The sequence below is a fragment of the Meleagris gallopavo genome, chromosome 2 (assembly GCF_000146605.3).
Source record: "Meleagris gallopavo isolate NT-WF06-2002-E0010 breed Aviagen turkey brand Nicholas breeding stock chromosome 2, Turkey_5.1, whole genome shotgun sequence".
NCBI lineage: Eukaryota > Metazoa > Chordata > Aves > Galliformes > Phasianidae > Meleagris > Meleagris gallopavo.
Window position 1 is genome coordinate 16,715,002 of NC_015012.2, and position 18,776 is coordinate 16,733,777.

The 18,776-nt window shown below is 44.1% G+C and overlaps 1 protein-coding gene across 1 annotated transcript in view; it reads left to right on the plus strand.

Annotated features, from left to right (window-relative positions):
• Window positions 1-5,243: 5,243 nt before the first annotated feature.
• Window positions 5,244-18,776, plus strand: part of CAPN8 (calpain 8) — a 28,367-nt gene continuing 14,834 nt past the window's right edge. Inside the window, exons 1-7 of the mRNA XM_003203833.4 lie at window positions 5,244-5,590; window positions 7,211-7,280; window positions 14,825-14,943; window positions 15,713-15,846; window positions 16,433-16,601; window positions 17,424-17,507; window positions 18,129-18,214. Of these exons, the coding sequence (XP_003203881.2) occupies window positions 5,354-5,590; window positions 7,211-7,280; window positions 14,825-14,943; window positions 15,713-15,846; window positions 16,433-16,601; window positions 17,424-17,507; window positions 18,129-18,214 (899 nt within the window). The 5' untranslated portion in view covers window positions 5,244-5,353. The remainder of the gene's footprint in view (window positions 5,591-7,210; window positions 7,281-14,824; window positions 14,944-15,712; window positions 15,847-16,432; window positions 16,602-17,423; window positions 17,508-18,128; window positions 18,215-18,776) is intronic.

Genomic DNA, 18,776 nt, shown 5'->3' on the forward strand with positions numbered 1-18,776 from the left:
TCGGGCGTGCCGCATCCCGCGGGTCGTGGGAGGGGAACGTCAAAGCCGATCCCAACCAAAAAATCCCTCGTGGGGTTGAAGGGAAGCGCGCTTCCTTCCCGCCGCGCATTGTCCCGGGTGTTCATCTTCCGCAAGGAAACGGACATTTTCTGAGCTTAAAGCGCTTTCAGCGAGAGGAATCCCCGCCTGGATCTACAGCTCTCAGCGGGACGCAAGAGGAGAAATTGGATGGCAATCGCTCCCAGAGTGATGGGAGCTGGCGTCGGGAGTCCCCCGCTCCAAAGTCCCGCGCGTGTCCGAGGGTTGCATCTGTCCACGCACAGCCCCCCGTGCTGTCTGAACGGCTCCCTGCAAGGTCGCCTCCGGCTGCGTGCCGCTGGCACCGCTGCAACAGGGCTGTCCTCCCAGCGAGAGCTCGGGCGGTTCGTGCCGTGCTTCACGTCTGACTCACAGAGCCGCCCGGCAGCGCGGAGAAGCGCCGCGTTTGGGGCAGCGGATCCCGAGCTCTACACGCACGTAGGGCTTTTTCGGAGCCGTCCTACTGGACTAAACTCGACGCCATTGTTTGAAAAGACTGGTAGAATACCTGGCTTTACTGTGTGGTGAGAGGTGGGGATTTTCCCTTGAGAATCATAAAGCATTTCCTTCACTGACGAGACAGGGCTCCTTGATGCGTTGAGGGGCTCTGTAGATTTGCTTGGTGGCTTTGAGCTTCAATAATTAATGATTCCTCTGCTTATACTCAGCACACATTCTGCTTACACAGTTATGGACAAAGCATCACCATTATACTGGAAAACAAGCAAGTTCAACCTGAGGCAGCCATGTGCCCTGGTAGCTACAAGGGCCAACTGCATCCTGGCTGCCCCAGGCTCAGCACTTCTGCCGGGCGAAAGGAGGGCTTGTCCTGCTCTGCTCTGCGCTGTGCAGCCTCTCCTCCCGCACTGGGTGCAGGTCTGGGTGCCACAAGACAGATATCATTGTATTTTTGGGCATCCAAAAGAAGGCAACAAAGATGGCGAAGGGTCTAAAGGCAGCGTGTGTGAGGAGTGCTGAGGCTGCTGGGTTTGCACAGCGCAGAGCAGAGGAGCTGAGGGGAGGCCTAATGGCGGCTGCAGCTCCTCATAGGGAGCGAAGGGCAGCTCTGTGTGACAGCGACAGGGCCCGAGGGAACGGCATGGAGCTGTCAGGGGAGGGGCAGCTGGGGGTTAGGCACAGGGTCTGCCCCAGAAGGCGGTGGGCATGGAACAGGCTGCCCAGGGCAGTGGGCACAGCCCCAATGGCAGAGGGAGTTCAAGGGGTGTCTGGACGGTGCTCTCAGGCATAGGGTTTGGATTTTGAATGGTGCTGTAATGTAACCTGCAGGGAGCCACGTAACCGCAAAGCTGCTCCGGAGGCACTGGTTTGGCTCCACACAGTGGATCGGAGCTGTACAGCTGCCACAGATCAGACTAACCTCATTTTCAAGAGCCACAGGAGAAGGAAACTAATGTCAATTTAAAGCAGTGGTTTTCACTAGACTAGAAACGAGGTCTGGCTTATGAACTCCTCTAGCTAGCTTCCAGTAGGCGCAGAAGCTTAAGTTAGATTTGTCATACAATAGTTCTGTTTTCTTTAGCAACCTACCCATGCCCCCTAAGGGATTAGTAATGACTGCTGTAGGGACTGCTGACAGCGTGCCTGTAGTCTATGCCTGGATAATGATCAAGAACATCAAGTATGTACAAGGAGGTTACACAGCCTCTCTGTGCAGACAGTTAACAGAGGTTTCTTGGATTCTCTACAGTAAGACAGGGGATAAGAGGACAAAAGGGATGTCCCAGGTAGGACGTGCTTCCTCTTCTTTCCCTATATCCCCATCCTCACTCAATAATTGGGAGCAGCTCTGTGCTTCTCCACACATCTCATAGCATCCGTCTCTCTTCTAAAGGGGGGGCTATAAGAAAGAAGTGGACAGCCTCATTAGCAGGGTCTGTTGTGACAGGATAAGGGGAAAGGTTTCAAACTAAAAGATGGGAGTTTTAGATTGGATATAAGGAAGAAGTTTTTTACAAATCAGAGTACTGGTGAGGAACTGGCATAGGTTGCCCAAAGAGGTGGTGGGTGTCCTGTCTGTGGAGGCACTCAAGGTCAGGCTGGACAAGGCCCTAAGCACTTGATTGAACTGTAGATGTCCCTGTTCATTGCAGGGCAGTTGGACCAGATTACCTTTGGGATCCCTTCCAACTCACATGGTTCTATGATTCTCTTCTCATCTGCCCTTGTGCTGCTCTTTCTGCCCTACACAATATACAGATATTGTTGGGATAGAAGATGAAGTCTGCCCAGTGGTCCAGGGGCCTTGCTGGGCTCCTGCTCTCCTCCTCAAGAGCACCCCCGAATGAGGATGCCTTCCTAAAATAGAAGGCTGGCAGCAGTGGTGGTGTTTCATAACAAAGGGATTTGCTTTCCCCTTTGGGGCTGGAGGTTTCCTCACCATCACAAAGCCCAGCCAAGGCAGTGAGGGGTGTTGGCAAGGCTTTGGCAGTCTTGTGAAATGCTTTTCCCAGCTCCTCATCCCCTGGGATTGTGGAGCTTCATATCTGGGGCAATGACTTCTAAAGAATAATCTTATGGACAAACACTGAAGGCATGTCATAGCTCACACTGGTCTGCCTAGTAATAGTCACTCAATTTTCGGAATAAAAGGGTGCCTAGAAGCCTGTACATCCAGAATGGGAGAATGCAAGCTCTTTAAGTCAAGCTAATCCCTTTTCACAGCTTATGGTCTACAATACAGATAAGCAGCTTTAATTCTCATTAGCAAAGTGCTGCAGTGCAGGAGGGCTATTTCATTTCCCTCTAATGCAGTACAGCAAAAATGGCTAGAGCCATTAGATTACTGGCAGTTTTCTTCTAAGGATTCCCACTGACGTGGAACAGTTTCAATTTCATGTAATTGGCACATTCTCCCTTGCAACCAAGATGATGCCTTTTCCTGGTTGATTCTATTCTTCTCCATTTATCTCACCCTCTCACCATCATCAAAAAAGGGAGAAGAAATCATGAAGAGATGAACAAAAACATGTAAGTTCCAGAAGCAACAGAAATCAGATTCAGTTCTTTTTTTTCCTTTTTTTTTCCTTTTTCTTATTTGTATTTCCTTTCAGGGGGAACACCACTCTAGCAGCAAATTAGAAGTCTATGAAAAACCTAACCCTTTTTCCCCCCCATAGCATAATTGTCACTGTAGTCAACTGTACAGCCACGATCTTTTCCTCTTTATATCCTCTAGGTGGTGCTTGAGCATCACTTTCTACACAAAACAGGTCATGCTGAGGCTAATCAAGCTTGGAAATGGATTTAAAGTGCTCTCCTATAGATCAGTGGGAGCAGTGGTTTGTGGCAGACACACTGGGTGGTTACCTGGTCCAGACCTCCATCAGAGAATATGTCCTCAGCCTCTTTCCAAATGTAAGGAGGAGGACAGGAAAAAAATCCTACAGCACATTTTACAGCAATTTACAGAGATAAAACGTTATCATATTTCCTCCACTTCATTCTTCAGCATGCTGGGGACGTGCAAGGTTTCACCCCTTCTGTGCCCTCTCATGTCCAGTGGCAACTGGAGTTACAGAGCACGCAGAATATCAAAGTTACATCCAAAACCATACATGGGACACAAAGAATTATGGATCAAATTGGGAACTTCCAAATGCCAAAGCACTTTGCTTTTCAGGAATAAAGCTTATGGCAGTTACTGCAAAAGAGAAGTTCTGGGCCAAAAGAACAGGGGATAAGAATGTTGTGTAAGAATATTGCAGAGAGAATGAAACAAGTATTCTGCCCTACCATCAGAGAAAGAAGGTATGTCTGAATGGGTCTATTTTTCAGGAAAAAAAACAAAACATTCTGCAAAGCAAAAAACCCTCCCTTCAGCCCCTTATTATTTAAATCTTCATTCTGATTCACTACACAAACACATGCAGAAGTACTGAAATATAACAGAGATGAAATTCTGACCACTCTTCTTTACTCAATTACAACAGTATCTAATTTCATTTCTGTATAGACAGTACAATAATTTCCACAGCACAGCTTTCCCTACCAGTGCCCACCTGGGACTGACCAGGTAATTTCATTTCCTCTTTTACATTCTTGCTCTTCAAATATTTGCAGACAAGTAAGCCGGCTAGCCTCTGTTTGGATTCTTTATCTCAATTGGTTTCTTTCCTTAGAAAGTCTCTCTTCCTTTCCCCACACCTTCTGTCTAAATGTACCAAGGGATGGTCATCAGCCATGTCCTCTTGCAAACAAAGCAACTGTTTGCCCAGCTCTGGGTAAGCAAGCAGTGGCCCTTCCTTGGGAAACCTGACTACTGAGTTGGAAAGCAGCTGGGCTCTGCCCTGCAGAAAGTTGCCCATGCTTCTCTTCTCCAGGCTACAAATTCCCACAGCTACTGCACCAGGGAGCACCCTGTGTCAGTGCAAGATGAACAGTAAGAACAGAAACCAACCACTGTTCAATGTCCAAAAAGCCTTCTGGACCTGAGGCTTTTTTATTTTTTGTTGCAAACATTTTATATCCAGGGAGCACCAAAAGTCTGGAAGTATGGTGGATAAGACCCCAATTTTTATTGCTGAGAAAGGCACCAGTTTGCTTCCCTTTGGTGATGCATAGTGCTGCACAGTTGTCCGCTCTTGCCAAGGGCATGCACTGGATGGGATCCTTGCCCTCTGCAGGTTGTTTGGCCAAACAACTATCTCTAATTCTATCAGCTTCACACCTTTTATTGCCGATGAATTAATTCATACACATGTACTGTTTTCAGAGTACCAAAGATAACTTCTTTTTCTTCCCCCTTCCCTCTCCTCCCCCCCCCCCACCAAAAAAGGAGATCATTTAAGCCAGAAGACTGTTCCTAGTGCTGATTCTCCTCAATTTTTCCCTGACTTTAGCACTCCATTACCATATACGTGATATCAGCCCTAGGTTTTGTGGATGCTCTACCCTCCAGCAGTGTAAAGCTGGATTTTGGAAAGAAGGAAAGGTCTGAAGCATCTTCACCTGCTCTCTTGGAGCTGGCCTCTGAGCCTAATTTCCAGCACAGAATGGGTTTCCATGTGCAGACAGGTGTGCCTGCAAAGCCACTGCTTTCCCTCATACCTCATTAAAAATGTGCTTTAGAAATGAGCAAGGAGTTCACAAGCTTTTGAGCAAATAAGACGGCAGTGGCACAAGATAGTGCCCACACTCATAGGCTGGCCGCCTGCTGTCTCAGGTACATATTTGCACTTGTTGAGCCTCCTCCCCTCATGCCCCACCCTGGTTACCAGCTCCATACACCTCCTCTGCCCCTGCAGACAGAGGCAGTATGGCTGGGTTGGCAGCCAGGCTGTGCCAAGAGCGAGCGGCTGCTGAGGGGCTGGGTTCCTGCAGAAAGGCCCTCAGCTACTTGGGCCAGGACTACGAGGCACTGAGGCAGAAGTGCCTTCAGGCTGGGACTCTATTCAAGGATGAGGAGTTCCCTGCCTGCCCGTCTGCACTGGGATACCAGGACCTGGGACCTTACTCCTTCAAAACCCAGGGAATAGTCTGGAAGCGGCCTACGGTAAGAGCACTGTGTCATGGCATGCTTGGCTGGGTCTGGGTGATTAGCGTTCACCTGAGCACATCCATGCCAAAAGAGTGATGCTGAATGCCTGCTATTCCTTTATGTTTGGTTCACTTTTGATTCTATCTTGCCTTACCTAAGCTTTTCTTAAAGCAGAGAATCCCATAACTGGCTATTGGGAATTGGATTCCTCCCTTTCTATCCCAGCTCCCCAAAGATTCCCGTTCAGGGTACAGTCCAAGAAGGACACACACTCCCCGTGTGCATCCAAGCAGCACAGGGTATCCAGTGGCACCAACCATTGCCTGTGAGGGTGTTCATCCATGGTCCTTCCACTGGGTAACTCAGGGAACTAAGCTAACACTTCCATAAACCCTCTGCTTTGCTTCCCTCTATCCCTGCAACAGCTGAGAAGCATCTGACTGGAATGGTCATCTCTCAAATATCCACATCCTGCAAATGGCCTTTCATTGAAAACAGTCATTTTCATCAGAAAAAAAAAAAAAAAGACCACTGAAATTCTTAAATCAATCACAGCTTCAAAGATTTTTCAATCCTTTCATTTTTCAGTAGTTGATTTCTGTACATGTTTTGCTCCTCCTTTGTTATTTTACCTCTCCCTGGGATATCAAGGGGGTGATGGATCAATGTTTGGACTTCCCAACCTTAATGATTCTAAAATGGGAGAGGAAGGAAAAAAAAGGAGGAAAAGAAGAAGAAAAAACACAAATAACTTACCTTTGTCTGATGCAGGGAAGGCAACAAGAGGGAAAAATTTAAAGCCAATTTGTTTTTAGTCCCTATCTACCCAAAAAAAATAGAAAAGGAATTTTATTGATTCAGTAACTCCAAGTTTCAATTCTTGCAAGCCCAGTGGTTCAAACAGTACCTTAATGGGCACTTCTGCAGCAAAAACTGTGAAATCCCCTTGGTTTTATATGTCTCTGGAAAACAGAAAGCACCATCAACTTATGACATGCTCCAAGAAGAGGAAGAGCTAGAAATGCAGTTGTGAGAAATGTGTATGTGGTGCTTGGCAGTGGCTCAGAAAAAGCAGCTGTATAAATGTGTAGCATGTCATGTAATATGTCATATACAGCTGACAGCCAGCAGGTGCTGTGACAGATCACCAGTTTGGAGGGGGAAGAAAACCCACCAAGACAACAACAAAAAGACCCCACAACACAAACTTTTCTATGTGGTAGGCAACCTGCTGCTGCCTCCTGTCCACCAAGACAGCTATGAGGCAGCCAACAGCTGAATAATCACAGAAGCAAGAGGTATCTTGCTGAAATTACACCTACTGCAAAAAGAGATCAACAGTCTGACTCTTCTTCATGCACACATAAAGAAGTCCTGGACTGCCCCTGCCTCCATGGCCCAGTGACACAGGCATGCTCACAGGCAGCTACCAGGAGAGCAGGCATGAATTTGGTCTCCCTAGAAGCTGCCCATACTGCCCCTAGGGGAATGCTTGGGAGGAAGGGGAAGCTTCTCCTTAATATATCTACATATATTTAATATTCTTTGAAATTTCCCATTGGAACAATTAACAAAAAAAAAAGAACTTTTCAGACCAGGAAGAGTGATGCACACTTTGAAAACATGTCTTTTCAGGACTTATGTGACAATCCTCAGTTCATAGTTGGAGGAGCTACTCGGACAGATGTTTGCCAAGGAGAGCTGGGTAAGTACAACACTTCTGCATTTTGTTTTTCTTCTTCTTCTTTTTTTTTTTTTCTTTTTGTTCCAAAACCAGAAGCTTAAATTAAAATTCCTCATCCCAGTAAGTCTCTTCTAAAAGTCAAGGGACACTGAGAAAATTTTATCCTCTGGCCTGATCATAGAGGATTTTTACTCAGGAGGCTGAGCAAGATCTAGTCCCAGTTTAAAGCAAAATAAAAATATGAAGAAAAAAAAATAATAATGAAAATACCTGGTCCCCGAGTGCAGTGGAATTGCCAGGTCACAGCCTGAGCCAATGGTTGAGCTCCAGGTGACAAAGCATGCCTAACCCAGGGAGCTCAGGTGCAAGAAATGCAGCTGTGTGACCAGAAGAGGTAGAGCCTGGATCCACCCCTCCTCACCCTCATTTAAGGGTTAGCAGCCAAAGAAGCAGTATCTTTGTGGATAGAGATTGCTCTCCTCTTGAGCTGTTGTTGGTTTTTGGAAGAGGTGAGTCAATTTTCCTTCTTTATTACCTGTTATTTCTCTGTAGTGCCTGTATCCCATCTGAAGGGACTATCATCATCTTTTGCCATACACCAAGGTATGGAGCAGGAACTGGTTAGGGACAGGGACTGGGATTGTGACTTGCTGTTTCATGCCAAGAGGGATGGTCCTTGAATTAGGAACAAGAAATACATGAAAAAATATTACAAAGCTGATGTGCTCCATTCATGTCATCACAGAATGGCTTGTGTGGGAAGGGACTTCAAAGATCACCTAATTCCAAGCCCCTGCTGCAGGCAGGGTTGTCAGCTTCTATATCAGTCACTAGACCAGGCTGCCCAGGGCCCCATCCAACGTGGCCTTGAACACCTCCCAGGATAGAGCATCTACAACTGCTCTGGGCAGCCTGTGCTAGCACCTCACAACACTCTCAGTGAAAAATCTACCCCAGGCAACTTCCTCCAAGCCCTTCTTGCTGAATATTCATTCTGTTTGTATGGCATTCAGTGTAGAGCTGCAAGAAGTGACTGGTCACGGTATGGAAAAACACCACTGAAAAAGACAGTGGTGCCCAACTCTGTGAATTGGGGCCTGATGCTGATAGGATGTCTCAGACAGCAGTCATTCTCTCCTGGACCCATCATAGTAAAGCCATCCTTTCTACCCATTTTTCTCTAGTGCTTGCCATCATTTAAGCAAAGCTGCTATGCAAATAACTTTTATCCCCTCTCTGGTAGCTAATGCATTGGCCTCTTCCCTGCCCACCCAGCTGATAAGATCCAGCTGCAGAAGGCAGCAGTAGCAGCAGCCTCTCCTGACTGCATATAGAGGCAAAGAGGCTGAAACTCTTGTAATGAGAATTTGATAGATGAGACATGGAAAAATCAGCTTGTCTCCCTTCTGTGCTGCTTACTGCAGCACTCCTGACCTCACTGCTCTTCTATCCCATCCACTTTGCAGATGAGATTCAAACAATTTCTGCAACTTGCTGGTGATAAATAATACCAGCACTGGTCCTGTAAACACAGCACTATTAAAGTGATCACTAAGAAATTCCTTGGTGTATGGGTCTATATTCCAGCTGCTGGAAATAAGATGCCCAATCCTATATGTGCACCAGGATATTTATTTGGTGGATGTCAGAGCAGAGTACAGGGAATCATTTACTGTATTTTAGAAGAATTGTTCAGATAAGTAATAAAAGTGACATTTCTTGTCACTTCCAATTTAGAAAGTTTCTATAATAGCATAAAAAATCTCCACGACAACCATTCACCTGAAGTAAAACCTTGACAGCTTATAAGCTAGAGGACTGAAGAGTCTGTTCTTAGGCTACCCAGGGAGGTGGTGGAGTCACTGTTTCTGGAAGTGTTCAGTAAATATGTAGACATGGTGTTTAGGGACATGGTTTGATGGGCATGGTTGTGATTGATTGGTCAGCAGTTGGACTACATAATCTTGGAGGTCTTTTCCAACCTTAATGATTCTGATGATTATTTGTCTTAAGCCCATAAACTGGATGCAAATACTCTCAGACTCTTTTTCCATCACCTCCTGAATGACTCTGTGGATTTCCAGCCCGATGTGCTAAATGGATTTTCATTTCACAAGGCAGTACCAAACCCACCAAATAGCGGTGGCAATGGGTCTGGGCCAAAGTGGCTCCTGTGCCTCTGGGGAGGGGGCTGGCTGCTGGAGCCCAAGTGTGTGTCCTAAAATATACCCCCCAAACCTGGACAAAAAAGCCCGATAATCTGATTCTGCTTTTGTTATGAGCTTCTTTTTCACTCCAAAAAGGAGTAAAACCATTTTAAGAGGTCATATTCTCACAAAGGCAGAAAATACAATGAGGGGACAAATATAACCCCCCTTTGTTTCTGAAAGGCTGTTTACAATCACTTCTGTCTGCTGACCCTTTACAAAAATAAACTTCAGAATAGAGGCGTGGGGCTTACCTCAGTCTGAACTTAGTACTCAGGTATTTGCTTTACATCTCAGAGGCATGCTATGCTTTGTTTTGGTTTTTGGTTATTTGATCCAATACCTCAAATATCAAAGTAGTTGTTATTAAAGCTGTCATGTGAAACCCTTCTATTGAAACAGACCCTGATTACATATTTACATAAGCCTTGTATGTGACCTGTTAACAAGTCCTTTAGGGAAATAGAGCCTACTTTTAATAATTTTCTGAGACATGTTCCTTTTCTTTTAAAAATAACACTGCAGGTCTGGGCTTATGTGAACAAAAGGAACAAGAAAACCCAGAGTCAGTCTCACTCCATTAAACATATTTCTTTGACAACAGCATAGGCTAGATGAATATCAGCTTGGGAAGTTTGATGGGAACTTGAAAGACCTGAAATATTTTAAACGTACTTTGAACCATAGCTTTTTGATTGCCTAGTAGCAACTTGAAATGCATTCACAGACTTCATTATTAGAGGTGACTTATGAAGTTTCCTTGCAGCTATGTGAATAAGTTAACCACAGATCTGTTTGCAGAAGGCCTTGAGAAGGAAGTGGCATAAATTTAACTTAACAAAAGCCTCTTCATTTAATATAGTTTTCCAGAACCAGACCAGTTATATTCATGGGGCAGCTCTTGTTCTGAAGTCTTAGAACATATCTGGACTGCCAGCATATGTCCTGTGTAGCCAACATGGCTGCCACCAAGGCACTCCAGCTGAGGATCCCCCACGGGTGCCTTGTATGTGTCATATCTCTCAGGCAGACTGAGAAGGTAACAGGTAGACTGGAGACAAACCTGAAACCTGTCACTGATGAATCAGCAACAAGCCAGAATACATTCATCCCAGAAATGCTCCTGTGCTGCCTCTTAGATCTTGGAAACAGGCACCTGGACTGTTGGCTTAACTTACTCTATCCGTAACTTAATGAAGAGTGCAAATGCTCTGTGTGGATGCTTTGATAGTAGTAAACAGAAACCAAGTGCTGCTCTGCAGCAACCAAAACTAATCAATTAATTTTAATGGCTCCTATGCTTGCAGTGTACTTGGGTAAATGTCAACATGGAGGAGCTGCACAGCTACCAAGCCAGCAAGGATTCAGTGTCCAGTGCAGTGGCTTGGTTGTCTGTAAACCACAAAGCACCTTTGTGGCGCTGAGAACAGAGGCAATGGAGTGCACATGTGAGCAAGAAGAGGTTCTAGTTCAAGTACCCTTATAGTCAAAGTGATGTTTCTAAGCAGGATATTGCATGTGTTTGTGTGTATGTAGTTGTATACATATACACATGCACAGCTAGTTTTCAAATTCAAGTTCTTCACCACAAACTTAAGGTCATAATTGCTCACTTTAAATTAAATAAGACTGGACTTTACAAGAATTACAGATGACTTTGGATCCAGGGATCGTGTTGGTTTCTTTTTAGCACATTCAGCTGTAGCAGCAGTAAACAGTGTAATTGGCACTTACCTGAAGCTTTTGTTCACAAAATATGAGACTGAGCAGAAAGCAGTATATGTGCCCACAGGTGATTTAGCTTCATAGGGCTAAATGCTGAGGTGTTTTTTTTATTTCTAGAATCTAAAAGGTACAACTTCAAGTGTATGCTGTGAGCAAAAACGCTTTTTGATACTATCATTTTTCTGACTATAATTGCATTAGAAATAAATTCTAATTACATATTTAATTCATTGGCCAGTTGGCCTCGTTTCTTCTTCCTTCCAAAATTCACTTTTTAGGGAAGGAATGAAATGCTTTCCTCACAAATTTCACAATTTGAAAACTGACTTGTAACCTGTAGCTGTATCAGGACAGGTTTTTGTGGTCCTATATCAGCTGCTTTTCTGGGGATGTTGTACTGCCATGCTATGCTGTAGGCACAGCTGCAAACAGAACTATTAAAGCTGCTGTCAGCAAAACTAAGTTGAACTTCAGGGGAAAAAAAAAAAAGGAACAATTAATGGAACCTTGTACTTAACAACAAAAACACCAGACAACAAAAAACCTAAGAATCCATTGAGAAGGGCTGAGAAACCTTACTAATAAGCAGGAATTCCATTGACGTGTATGAGAAGAAGCAGTTTGTGCAATTTAGGTTTCATCTTGTTTGTCTTTAATATGGACAGCTTCTTCTATCCTCTTTAATTTGTGTTAAAGCCAGCATCACAGGAACCTGAATATAATGCATTGCTTGTGTATAAAACAGTTCCAAACCATCTGTATCTGAACATCCCATACAAACCTTCCTGTTTTACCAAGTTACTGCACAGCAGCTAATTCCCAACTGATTCCCTTCAGGGGACGCAGTTAATAGCTGTTCTGCCACGGTCTTAGCAGAAGGTATTAGGCCCCTGAGTAAAGCTTAGAGATAGGACTTTGCATTGCTCAGGGCAGGTAAAGCAGGTTTTAAGGCTATGTTCCCCACTACAACTCTTCCAATAGAATTCTTCCCAAGCCAGCTTGCCCCTAATGCTCCCCAGGAAGTCAGATTGCATGGTGTGTTTGTGGAAAGCAGAAGTGCCAATGCCTTTCAACCTCTCAGATGCTAGGAAGTTAATTCTTACTGTAAGAAAGCTGTAAAGGATTTCATGCTGCATTTACCATCTCATAGGGATGAGATTCTGAAATTGTTCAGTTCTGAGTCAGAGAAGCAAATAACACATTTAAAGAAACCCCTCTCATTTCACTGACTCTTCTGTTTAATTTTACATCAAACCTCCACAGCAAAGCCCACAGCAGTTTCCCTTCCACCAGTTGTAAAGACTGTAACCAGAAAGAAGAAACCCTTCCAGATGTTACATTTTGGGAAAGCAGTAACTTCCTGCTACAGAGCTCCTCTGGTCTCACTGGGGCAGAGGGACACAACAGGGGCACCAGGAATCCTGCTCTGCCACCTATCTGGAAGCAGCCTTCTGTGAAGAAAAAGAAGCTTGGGGAAGTGGGGAAAAAAGAGGTCTGCTGGCCTAACCTTATAAGACTTTTCATCTTTCTTCTTTGATGACCCATTCCTCAGAATCACTATGCTATTTCTACATCTGTAGGGAAAAGTAGAAATTAAAACTGCATAAAGCACACAGCTGTATATCAATAAAAGCTTCAGACAAGTGGGTACAAAGCAGGTTGGAATATTCTTAATTTCATTTTTTTTTGTCCCTACATCTGTTTCCTTGGGACAGGAGGTTCTTCAATCCTTTCAACCCCTCCCCAACCCTGCACTCTCCCAGTTTTATTTATTTTATATGTGGGTATCTAAGGCTGGGAGGAGCCTTCCAAGCCAGTGAATTGAGTCCTCTCCTGCTGAAAGCAAAATAATTTTTGAGGTAATTGGGTTGAAAATGAATGTCAAAAGTGTTTTGATCATAGTCATTTTAGATGCTGATGCTATTGGACTTTTCTATAATGCACAGCAGTCACATTTTACAAATTCTACTTCATGACACTTTTATTCTGATTCAGCCTTACTCTTTTTCTTTTTTTTTCCCTCCCAAAGTAGCATTTATCCTTTCTCACAGCTCCTCTTCAAACTTTGCTTGTATAGGAGGAGTAGCACAAGTTTTTTTAACCTCTTCTGATAGGAATGCAGGTGGCTGGAACAAGCAAGTAACCCCCATGGTTTTCCCCTTTTATTCTCAATACCCTGATCAGACAGTTACTACTCACTTCCACCTTAAATGTTATTTCCTGAGCATGGCAGCCAGGATGGCACAGGGCAGTGCTGGGGAAGGCTGTGGAGCCTTTACCAACTAATGCTACATTTCCCATTGGAAATGCCTGCTCCACACACGTTGATTGGATCAGGGTTTTGCACCTCTATCAAACTGGCCAGCTCAGGTGGCTACAGGTCATTACAGGAAGGAACTTCACAGGTTTTTCTCAAGCGTCTGTCTGATTGGGAGCAGCTGCTTCTGGTTCAGCTCATAGGAGGCACCTGGGTTCTTCCCAGCATTGGGCAAGTTCTAGAATATCATGTTTAGAGTTACAGTAATTGTGGTACTGAAATAAAGAGCTCAAGTCAATATAAAGAGTTAACTATCACTTTAAGATATTAATTCGTGATACAGATTAAACTTTTTTGGTTTCTCCATTAGTTTACTTTCAATAAAGTAAGAGTTATTATGCCAGTTCATTCTGCAGTATATGCATTTATGCAAAAAAAAACCCCAAAACCAAAAAAACTCTGTCTTGGCACAGATAACCTGCGGGGAATCAGGGCAGTTTTAGCGTCCTCGGAGAAATTTTGTTTTCCAAGCTTTGAGCAGATCTCAGAAATTAAACTGAACCCACAAAAGTGCTTCCTGCTCTTTGTGATAAAGTATGCACTAAGAAATCCATGGGTCTCTGAGTTTCCCAGCAGCAAGTGAAGGCTTTCACCTACCCAACACAACAAGCAAGCTACTCAGCAAACAGCTGTAAGATACCCAGCCTCCAGTAAGGGCCCATGCCCCTCCTTTCCAGGATAAGCAGTGAGCCAAAGTATGGGCTCGTGTGCTTCCAAAGATCTCACTGCACTTCTGTTTCCATCTGAGTCATAAGTAGAGCTGAAGTAATAATCCTAAGAGCTGGTTCAAGTCCAGACATTCAAAGAAAGGGCTAAAATATATATATATACACATAAGCCTCTGCTTCTCCCAGGTGCATTGGCTTGGGGCTAGTTGAGGTAGCACAGGTCATTAACTCTGTGCTACTCAGCCAGGCTTTGCAACCCACAAACCCAAATTTCCTTTTTCTTGGCTCTGCTCTTGGTCTCCTGGAGGTATTAAAAATCTCAGCTAAAACAGCCTGCTTTCAGAGCTTCATTAAAAAATCAAAACAGCAAAGCTCAAGTTAGGCCACTAAAATTACCACTGCAATCAGCTTCGCAGGGGCCCTGCAATACCTATGTGGTCTGGGTGAGTGGAAAATGAGCAAAAGAGAAACAATATAACACAACAAGAATGAATTGCTGAACCGACATTGAATCCAGCAGGATCTTACAGAGCACTTAATGCTGGTGCTCTGATCTATGTGGGAGCGTGATATATTGGTGTAGGAATCAGCTCAACAAGACACTATTTATTAATAAACTTTTCCACTGTGGATGACGTGTGTTTGCAGGTGACTGCTGGCTCCTGGCTGCCATTGCATCTCTGACTTTGAATCCAGATGTTCTGCACCGCGTTGTTCCCGAGGCTCAGAGTTTCCAGGAGGACTATGCTGGGATCTTTCATTTTCAGGTAACTGTCTGATCAGGGTATTGAGAATAAAAGAGGAAAATCATAGTATTAGCTTTTTTTTTTTTTCCCCCACAAGCTGAGTATTAATAATTACAACATGTAAATGACACTGATGGAGGGGAGAAAAGCAGAACAGAGCTTACAGCCGTTTCTCGCAAACAAGTTTCTTCTACATACAGCAGCTAGAGGCAGTTTACTTGTGTTCCCAAGCTAACAAAAGTTCTTTCTCACAGAGTAGTTGCCTGTTCAGGCCATGATCTGTATTTTTCCCCGCATGCTCCTGCTCAGCTCAGCAGAGAGGATGTCATCTAAATTATTCTCTTTTCTTTCTCTCCATGACTGCAACAAATTCTAGAGTAAACGCTTTAAGTGCCCAGGCAAAAATGATTATTAACAGTGTTTCATACATTTCCCAGTATTTTCAGAAAAGATTGGCATTACCAAGTTCTTCCTCTTTTGGGTGATTTCTCCGTGCAGCATTTTTACAGTGGCATGATTTTTTTTTCAATGGATAGTAGACAAGAGAAGTGGACTTTCAAGTTTTCTGTATACTCACTAGCTTTCTGGTCCCTCCATCATGTAAGCCATGTGCAAGAAGCTGCTGCTAACGTTACCTATCAGCAACTCTTTGCCAGTATTAAGGAGCCTACTCAGCATTTCACAGGACTGGGAAGAATTTGCCTCAGTGACACAGCAGAAGAAGACAGAAGTGTAGAGCCACAGTGTGCACACCAGCCCTGACCATCTCTTCCTCTCTTCTTCTCATTAGTTCTGGCAGTACGGAGAGTGGGTGGACGTGGTGGTAGACGACCGGCTACCCACCAAGAATGGGGAGCTGCTCTTCGTGCATTCAGAGGAAGGCAATGAATTCTGGAGCGCACTGCTGGAGAAAGCCTACGCCAAGTATGTGGTTAGATGGGAGGCAGTGCTCCTGGCTGTGCAGAAGGGTTGGGATTAGATATGTCACTCGAAGGCATCATCTGTTCCACCATTTTTTTTTACAAGTCCAGACAGGACATTGCCAAGCTTCTGTTTCAAGGGGCCCCAGGTCGCAATGATGATCAGATGTACAAACAGATATTACAGTATAAGCCCTTACTTCTGCAGCACACATGCTTTCCTTTCAGTATTTAAAGGGCTGCTACAGGAAAGAAGGGGACAGATTCCAGAGTTTGTGGTGATAAGACAAGGGGAAATGGTTTTGAACTTAAAGAGAGAAAATTTAGTTTGGCTATAAGGAAAAAATCTTTCAGAATGAGGGTAGTAAGGCACTGGCACATGTTGCCCTGAGAGGTGGTTGGTGCCCTGTTCCTGGAGACGCTCAAGGTCAGGCTGAATGGGGCTCTGAGGAACCTGATCTGCTGTAGATGTCCCTGTTTGTTGCGGGGGAATTGGACAAGATGACATTTAAGGGTCCTTTCCAACTCTAAAGCTTCTATGATTCTATCCTTGCAAGTGGAGATGCCTCACACAGCTCTTTCTCCTGCAGGCTGAATGGTTCTTATGAAGCTCTAGCTGGAGGGTCCACTATAGAGGGGTTTGAGGATTTTACTGGAGGCATCTCTGAATCCTATGACCTGCGGAGGGCTCCAGCAAATCTATACCAAATCGTCCAGAAGGCCCTGAGGGCTGGCTCTCTGCTCGGCTGTTCCATTGATGTAAGAGGCTGCCATTGCTTTACTTTCCTCGCTCCTCCAGGCTTTTGTCAATATCATACTTGGATTCAGCTAGGCATATGTGTGAAGGTCTGGATTAAAAGCAAATTACAGTCAGTGTGAGACTTCTATTGATTTCAGTTGTAAAAATGTTGGACAAGGCTTTAAATAACCAGCTCTCTTTTTACAAGACAGCCTGTTAAAGTGCTCAGAGCCATAAGTTTGTGATAGGTCTTCCTGAACCCCATTCTCATTCTCTCAGTATCTTTCCTCATTCAAATGATGTGTAATGTCCACTCCAGACGCTGAACTGTTAGACACAAATCATTTGAGGTACTTTGTTGTAGACTGTACTCTGATTTTGACTTTATTTTCAATTTAAAAAATAATTGACATCTATCATACAAGATCTCCTATATTACTGACGAGTCTGTATATGTTTTGGAAACTCCATATCTTTCACATCCTGTTTTATAATCTCATTTCAAATCCTAATTCAACCAAGGCAGGTTAGAGCTGAGTTGACATGAGCACATCTCTGCAGGTGACTGGGTCTGTTATCTGAGCTAGAAATAGGCTCTAGATTTAAATTTCAGGGTACATCCTTGAGTCTCTGCTATGGTAGGACTGTGTATTTGAGACATGAAGTTCTGGAGGTGAACTCTTGCCACAGTTCTCACCTCTATTTAGTTTACTTTGCATTGGGAATATTGATATTCAGTGTGCATTATCACCTTGGATGTCTTCTCCCTTATTAATCTGCTCATGAAAGATGTGTCCATACACAATATGTAGCCCTAAGTCGCTATATTTTTCTTGCCTCAGATAACTTGTGCAGCTGAAACAGAAGCAATCACGAGTCTGAAGCTGGTGAAGGGACATGCTTATTCTGTCACTGGGGCCGAAGAGGTAAGCCAGCCTCTCTGCAGCTCGTCCAGCTTAGCTGAAGTGTTTATAGCTGCCATTACGCAGAACAACTTGCAACACTGCGGTGCCTTCAGATTTCTGATGTCTTTCTGTGATTGACCAAATAAAAATGTTGCACATTCTTGGGCCACATGTTATGGAAGTGTGTGCTTTGCCGATCAGCTCAAATGGGAAAGGACTCAAAGACTCTTTAGTGAACAGCTCCACCAGACTCATCTGCCGAACTTGCCCTAGATATTCACACTTCTCTGAAACCGGAATCGTTACAGAGATGTCTGTGCTAAATAATCTCTTTCCAACCTTGCTGTGTTGTGCAGTGTCTTTTGAGGATGAAGATATTCTGCTGTTCTATAGCTGATGTTTTTCCTTGCAGGTTGCTTTCATTATATGAAATGGTGAGTGTTGCAGCTAATGGCTCACTTGGTGGCACAGGATAATGTAAAAATAGAGTGGAAGACATCTGGGTGTCTCTTAACTATTGGAAATTGTAATGGACTGCATCACTCAAGTACAAATCATGTTTTATCTTTGCTGAAAAGCAATTGCTCCATGATGACTGGAGTAATGGAAGTGCTGAAGTTCTGTTTGTTGTCGATCTTTTAGGTCTATTACCAAGGACAGCCAGAGAAACTTGTGAGGCTTAGAAATCCCTGGGGTGAAGTAGAATGGACTGGAGCGTGGAGTGATAAGTAAGTTTTTATATACCCTTGCCTTTCCCTCTTCTATGTATTTTGGTATCCTTCAAAAATTAAATTGAGATTATGTAGTTTAATCAAATCACAAAGCACACTTAGGAAAGATGGTAAATCCGTTGGAATAAAACACTATTAATTTGTTAGCAAGGCTAGATATTGATCTGTTCTGCCCGGTGGACATTCTTCCCTGCCTCAGGCGGAGCTTTCTAATAAGACAGAACAGGCCATGTTTTAACTGTGGGTTGTATAAAGCTTTGCAACGCATGCAAGCTTTATTCATGTCATTTCTCAAGATGACTTTTCTTAGAAGATCCCATTGTTGTTACCAAGACCTTAGCAGCACAGGCAAACCAATTTAATTGCTGGAAAACACAACAAGGCTACCCTGCTGTGCCCCTAAGTCAGCTTTGAGGTTTTGGAGTTCTAAATCTGACCAGTACTTGATTTACACTGGAGAATTCTGAAAAAAAGGAGATGATGATGACTCAACTAAGGACCAGAAGCTTGAATAGCTATCAGAAGCTGTCAGGGCTTGGAATCTCCCAGGAATGGGAGA